The sequence below is a fragment of the Apteryx rowi genome, unplaced genomic scaffold (assembly GCF_003343035.1).
Source record: "Apteryx rowi isolate R43461 unplaced genomic scaffold, aptRow1 scaffold_46, whole genome shotgun sequence".
Lineage (NCBI taxonomy): Eukaryota > Metazoa > Chordata > Aves > Apterygiformes > Apterygidae > Apteryx > Apteryx rowi.
The window spans coordinates 1,637,905-1,644,964 of record NW_020450716.1 but is presented as its reverse complement, the minus strand read 5'-3'; the positions used below and the strand labels follow the sequence as shown (position 1 = coordinate 1,644,964).

General features: G+C 47.9%; 2 protein-coding genes across 3 annotated transcripts in view; both read left to right on the top strand.

Annotated features, from left to right (window-relative positions):
- Window positions 1–2,886: 2,886 nt before the first annotated feature.
- Window positions 2,887–3,316, top strand: KCNE2 (potassium voltage-gated channel subfamily E regulatory subunit 2). Its single transcript, XM_026077714.1, has one exon. The coding sequence runs from the start codon at window positions 2,887–2,889 to the stop codon at window positions 3,262–3,264; it is 378 nt and encodes a 125-aa protein (XP_025933499.1). The 3' UTR covers window positions 3,265–3,316.
- Window positions 3,317–6,624: 3,308 nt separating this feature from the next.
- SMIM11A (small integral membrane protein 11A) overlaps window positions 6,625–7,060 on the top strand; it is a 12,770-nt gene continuing 12,334 nt past the window's right edge. Inside the window, exon 1 of one of the 2 annotated variants that reach the window (XM_026077666.1) lies at window positions 6,625–6,700. The gene's annotated coding sequence lies outside the window, so the exon portion shown is untranslated. Of the gene's footprint in view, window positions 6,707–7,060 lie in introns of both variants that reach the window. The other variant, XM_026077667.1, reaches the window with a different exon arrangement.

The following is a 7,060-nucleotide window of genomic DNA, read 5'->3' as shown; positions in this document are numbered from 1 at the left end:
TTGCAAAGGTCTGTCTCTCCACCCTAATACCCCTCCCTTGGATGTCCTAATCATAGCCAAGAACCATTGCTGACTAAAACCAAAGGTATCTCATTCCACTGAACACACTGCTATTTCTGAAGTGTGACTCAGTGCCTTTCAGTTAGGTGTCAGTGTGTGTTATTTGCTGAGAAATAAAATCAACATTAATTAACTCYGCTTTTTTTATATAAGTTTCTGTCTTTTCCTGCTCCAGATCATGAGTGAGGCCCAGGAAGAGAACAGCTCAGAGAGATTCAGCCTGGTTTGGTTTGAGGACCCGTTTCCCACAATGTGGGCTTCACGAAGGGGCTCGCTGCTAACAGCCATGTTCCTGGTGCAAGAAAAGGAGAGGCAAACCATATGGGGAATCCAGGGGAAAGGGAGAGGAAGGGTGAGCTTATGGCAAAGGATAGAGGACACATGAAACAAAGCACTGTGAGAAAGAGAAAGAAGGATCCAAATACAGGGAAAGAGGTAAAAGACCCATATTGTCAACTTCTCAGTGGAAGGAGCAAAACATTTTTCCCTTCAGGTGCTAATAGCCTGGCAGGTTGGCAGGCCTTTTATAGTGCCAGGCTCAGTGTTCAGCTTCTCATGCCCATATCAGTCAAGGGAACTTTTATTCTTATTATTTTGTAGAGCTCCTCTTTACTCTTTTTCTGTCTGGCTCAACAAAGAGCAAGCTGCATCAATACTTAATCCTAGAAAATGTGACAGTGCTCTTTTACAATATATGAAATTGCAGCAATAAGCATAAAGAGCAGTATTCGGCATCTGACAAGATGACTGATGTAAGCTGTCAGCCAATATTTAACTTTCCAGGTGAGATTAGATTTAGTATTTCGTTTAATATAAACATAAAGCATTCAGTACAATGCACTTATTTAACAGGCAGGTGCTTACAGCCTTGTACTGGCTGGAGTATACTTAAAGTTTAAGATACCTCTGTTCTCTCCAAGAGTATCGTAATATTATCCGGTGGAGTTTTAAAATCTGATTGTTACTGTGAATCTCATCAGAAAAGGACAAAGAAAAGGTATGTTTCTGTTTGTAATTCTTCATTTCCTATAAAAAAAAAACACAGTAATTTTTGTTCTGGGTCAAAGAAAAAGCAGAGAGATTTAGAACTTAAAAAGTTTCAGGACAGTTTGGATTTGGATTTTTTTATAGCTTGATTACTTTCATTAGATTTCCTTTGTCCCATATGTTTGAGTGTCTGTGAGTATATAAATGCACAAAGAGATATACATGTATGTGTATCTGCATGTGCCTGTGTGTATGACTATTCTGTAGTGCTGATATTATGAGGCTGGTCCAACAAACAGAGGAAGGTGGATAGCTAAACTTAAGAACATTCAAATTTGAARGATACAGTAATTTCTTATATGTGAGCCCCTCACCAAAGGCTGTAGTAAGCTCATCATTGCTTGAAGACTGCGCTGAGATTGAGTGACTTTTTGTGGAAGCTTTGTTACATGTTGTAGGGCTTGGTAGCCTACAACTTCATCCACTGAGCAGGTCACTGAGGAGGACTGAAGGACAGGTGTTATGCAGAAGTGTCAGGCTGAAACTCTGTAGCAGACGCTTTAGTTTTTGCAGGCTAGTATGGTACAACCTGTTCACACCTTCCTCTTCACATAGAAAAGGCAGAAAAGAATAGAGGTTTTTTCTCAGAGCTTCTTGGGAGCTTGTTCACTGGAGTTAGTACATGAGTTTCTCTCCTGGAGCTAGCCCAGTCTGAGTGGGACCAGATGGATCAGCATGGAGTGACTGGATCAGAGGAATATTTAGATTGACCATTGCTAAGCAGGTGTTGTCCACCCCTGCATTGCTTTATTCAAGGGTCAACAGCCTGGGAGCCTCAGCTGGGTCCCTCTCCCAGCCTCTGCCCCTCTACTGCTCTACTAGCAGCACTGAAATCTAGCCTTAGACAAGACTACTGGAAACTGCAGCTCCTGACAGGCCTTGGTGCGGGGATGTCTGCACCATATGAAACTGGGCCAGTCCTGCCCCTGTGTGGGAGCTCTGCAGGAGAAGTGTATTGGGGGGGAATGTTTCCAGTAGGATGGAGACCTGATTCATGGCTTTACAGAAGCAGCTGGGTCACATTATGGTGAGCTTTGGAATAGCTAGGACAGGCATGGGAAAGATAAGGCTTTACAGCACTTCTCAGCATCCCCTCCCCCTTTGTGAGGATGGTGGTCCCAAAGGTTAGTGAGGTTATTCCAGATATGGGGGCTCTCCCACCTTGTCCCTCTCCTTGTCTGTCAGGCTACCATTCAGGAGTTAGCTATCTGGATTTTTGCTCCACAGAGGCATTTGTGTTTGCATGGATATGCCAGCATGCCCTCCAGATTGAATGTCTGAGATCAAATGAGAAACGAGAAGGCCACATCCATCACTGAGAGATCCCATGCAACTGCTTGAATTGGTGTGGCACTGTGCTGGTTGSTACTCAACCCTTAGGGGACCTGACATTTATCCTGTCCTTTCCAAAGTGAAATGCATTCTTTTCACTTGGCATTTTGCCTCAGTATGAAAGGCAGTGCACTTGGACCCTGGAATGTGGATCACTGGGGCCCACGGTCACTGGACTTCACTGAGGAATCTTTGGCCTCTCACAGACAGAAAATGACCTGAGTGAAGAGAGGAGTAAGACTTTCTTGGATTTCTGAACATACTGTACCACTCAGAGATGGGTATCATCAGCTGATTTAAAATGGGCACTAAGTTTTCACCAGCAAGTGGCAGGTGTTATTGTTTAATTGTTATAATGCAGACAAAAGAAATCAGTGTAACTATTATAATATAGATATTCAATTAAAATAAGTATCATGTTGTCTTTAGTGGCCGTAACCTGGAAGGATGGCTGAAATACGAAATTTCACCCAAGTGGTGCAAGACATTTTCAAGGAAACGTTTCTCACTTACATGAATGGCTGGAGGAAAAACATGACGGAAGCAGCAGATGAATTGCAAGCTAAGGTTGATGCTGAAAACTTTGACTATGTTATCCTTTATTTGATGGTAATGATTGGGATGTTCTCCTTCATTATCGTGGCAATCTTGGTGAGCACTGTGAAATCAAAGAGGCGAGAGCACTCCAATGACCCCTATCATCAGTACATTGTTGAGGACTGGGGCGAAAAGTATAAAAGCCAGGTTCTGAATCGAGAAGACTTAAAGTGTGTGGTCCATGAAAACTTTGGTGCAAGGGAAAAAAACAGCCCTGCATCACCCTGACTTTTTGGAAACATCAGCAATGATGAAATCATAAAGCCACACGTAGGGAATTCACTGTAATTATAAATGGCTATAAAACTGTTTGTTAAATTAACAGACAGGTCAAAGTGGAATAGAGTGCTGAGGAAATCAACATTATTGTTTCCTGTGAGAACTYTGACAGGGCTGCTTGGGGGAACATCCAAGAAAAATGCATAATTGTGCTTTGCTTTTATATTCTGTTCTTCAAAAAATAAAACCAAAAGGAAAAAACAACCTGAATATTTAGCATTTTTGAAATCTGAAAGTGGATCCAGATGTTCCCACCTCAGAATAACTAGCATTTTGAAATGGTCAAAAGTGTCAGTTGAGATCCAAACTATATGGCTTAAGCCCATCTTAGAAATAACATAAAACTGTACAAATAAATATCAAAATCCCCATAACAACATCTTATGGTATGAATCATAAGAGGTAGCCTATACCTACACATATTGAAGCCAAACTGTCATTTTRATGATGGAATCTGGCTCCCATTTTGACTTCCTTATTCGTCGCCAGCACGTTGACTCGTGGCCTTCTGARGAGGCTTGTTTTATAGCAACAGAGCTCCTAAACTAGCAGTCTTATTCTGGGGATGTGTGCTGGTTGTGCAGGACAGCCTCCAAAGGTTCACCAGCTACCCTCAAGTCCATAGCTGGCCAACTTGGCTCTTCTGCTGCTCCTCATTTCTCCAGAGCTCTGTTTATCTGGGATGAAGGCTGGGTTATGGAGGCTTTGATTACATCCCTAGCAGCCAGGGCTCAGGCTAAACCACTGAGATCTTGCCATGTGGATTTCAGAGGTGGGATTTCTATACCCAGCTATCAAGGCTGACCCAGTGCTGTGATTCATAAAGATTTCCCATGTTGGGTACTGGTTTCCACTGGCTGGGAAATGGGTTCTCAAGATGGTTTATATTCTCCTGTTGCTGCCAAGGCACCACAATGCTGGTTCTCAAGGAACAATTAGAAGTAGAACTGCTGGCACTTCTGGTATTAGAATATACTTCCCTTTGTAAAGCTCTGGGTTTAGCTCCTATCCATATTGCCAGACTAAAACCATTTAAGCTAAAACTTCCCATGCTGGGTGTCTATTTTGTGGGCTTGTTGTGTGTTTTTAGAATGTTTTGGCTGCAACATGTCTGATGCTGCATTTCCAACAACATTAAAAAGAAAAGCAAAAGAAATGGACCTTTTTAWTGGGAAGCTTTGCCTTGTTTTGGAGTCTGGTCTTGAGATCTGGCATCAGAGTCGCTATCATGCTCCAGATGTGCCTTTTGCTGGCATAGTTATAAGCCTTTGAATAATCTCCGTCCACAAGTGTTTGTGAAGACTTGTTAAGTCCTAGCACAGTTTTCTGGTCAGTCTGACTCCACCATGCATGCCCTCTTCCCTCCTACCTCCCCTACGTGACCTGTGGGTGTGTGTCAGCTCCACAGCTCTTGTTTTGGTTGCGCTCAACATCTACATTGCAGGAGTTTTCTTAACTCTTACTCTTGGGGCCCACAGGCTGGAAGAGTGCAGATATTATGCTGCCAAATAGGTGGAAGGGTGCTGGTGGCCAGCTAGGCCCAATGCTACCCCTGTGCTGCAGTCAGGTAAAGACAATAGCTTTCCATAGGGTACAACAGGGAGCATGGCCACCCCCAGAGAACCTGTTCAGGTACCAGTAACATTTTCAGCAACTGAAACACCCGCTCAGCCCCTGCTCCCCCCAGAAACAGACGGTAGCTTCTGCCTCTGGCCATGTCCCTGGTTGCTTGCAGACTGCTGTGGCACTGCACAGCAAAACTAAAAACAAGGACTGTTTTTGCCTTCAGAGGTATAAAACCTAACATGTATGCCCAAGTATTACTGTCTCCAGTAAGTGTGGATCATAGGCAGATGGTCCAATTAAAGTCATTGTAAAGAACAGTTTACAAAAAAAAMCATAACAAACCTGAAGGCAAAGCTTTATTCCACAGAAAATTTCAGTTTCAGGAGCTCAAACACTGAAGAGCTCACTGTTTCCTAAATAAATTACACAGCCTGAATATTCAGCATTGTTTGCCTAGTGACAAATAAGGGGCTGATATATTACATTTTACATTGCTGTCATGAACCAGGTTCCTTGCTCTCTGAGGTGAGCTGTCTGTATGTCTGGGCAGGTGAAGGAGGATATGAGTGAGGTACGCCAGGTGCTACTTTCTACTCCTGCCTCAGGCAGCGGCCAGGACAGTGCAGATTTACCAGTCTGCATTTGGTAAAAACCAGCAGGAAACCACTACCTGCTGAACAGAGGAGGGAACGGCAGTGGGCGATAGCTCACCCCTGCATTGCTCCTGGGGCAGGGTGAGCTGCTGTGCCTGAGATACTGGGGCCTGAACCCTGCAGAGCAGCTCCATCAGCTGCSTGGGCTCGGCTGCCACTGGGATGGGCGCAAGCAGGATTTGGCCCTAAAGGCTGCCTGTTTGTAAGGTAGGCACAGCTTCTTTGCACGTCTGGGTCACCGGACATGGAAACCTCCTAAGAAACAAGGAGCTTATCAGTTCATCTTTTGCTCACTTTTGTGGTTTTGCTTGAGGCTTCCTACTTCCGTTGGACTGCCGTTTTGCAGAAAAACAGCTACTGGGGAAGACTACAGAGGCGTGCAGAGGGCAGCTGCAGAACAACTGCGTTCTTCACAAGAGGCGCCCGCCGGCTGAAAAACCACGTGTCTGAAATAGCGCCCGTGTTACAGCCAACAAAACGGATGGCTTTGTTTTTACGTGGCGTGTCGGATCCTCCCTGCCGGGGCTTTACTGACTGCACGGGAGCGCGCCCCTCCGTGCCCACTGAGCGCCGGGGCCCCTCTGCCCATGTTTGGGCGCTGCCACCAGATCAAGCCTCTCAAGCAGGGCCACGGAGAGGAGGAGGCCACTGAATCGCCAGCACCGCTGGGCGCCCGGTGTGCCCCGTGGGGGCCCATCAGCCCCATTGCGGGGCGGGGGGCAGGCGGCGGGCATACCCTCGGGGAAGGAGGTACGGCGGGGGTGCAGCACCGGGCACCAATTTCCACCAAAAAAGGGAGGTGGGAGGTTTCCTTCAAGGGGGATTGGGGAGGCTAAATGCCACCACGGCCTGTGAGGGTCACCTGGAAGAGGGGAGGGTGGAGGCCGCCTTGGGGAACCTGCGGCATGGGTGCACCCCAAACACCTTATTTTTAGCTTTTTCTTGCTATGCGTTTTTTTCTCTGCCCCTGCAAGCCGTGGCAGCATGGAGAGGTGTAAGTGCCCGGCGAGGGGAGGTGAGAGGTGGCCACTTGGCATGGGCTCAGGCCTGGCCTTGCCACCAGCTGCCGCCACCGCCGCTGCTGCCGCTGCCGGGAGCTGCCGCTCCTGGGAGATGTAGTTTGTCAGCAGASTGGTGCCGGGCGCAATGGCCGCCGGGGAGGCACGGTGAGAGTGCGTTTCGGCTGCCTTTCCTCCTCCACCTCCCATGCTCCTGCAGCCGTCGGCAGCACCAGGCCTGTGGGGCTGGGGGGGGGCGGTGGGGGCGAGAGCCCGTGCCGTGCCCGCTGGGGACGCGCGCGGTGCGGGCAGGAGCAGGGTTGCCCCCCGCCTCYGCCGGCCTGCTCGGCCTGTGCTGCTGCCTGCCTGTCCCCTTGCCTGCCCCCCCGCCTGCTCCCCTGCCTGCCTGCCCCCTTGCCTGCCCCTGGCCTGGCCCCTCTGCCTGTCCCCTACCTACCTGCCTGCTCCTGCTCTGCCCCTGCCTGCCTCCCAGCCTGCCTGCCCCTGCTTGCCCACTGTCTGCCCCCC

Bases quoted from the DNA above. Each gene is read 5' to 3' on its own strand.
- KCNE2 (XM_026077714.1), top strand. From the start codon at position 2,887: ATGGCTGAAATACGAAATTTCACCCAAGTGGTGCAAGACATTTTCAAG.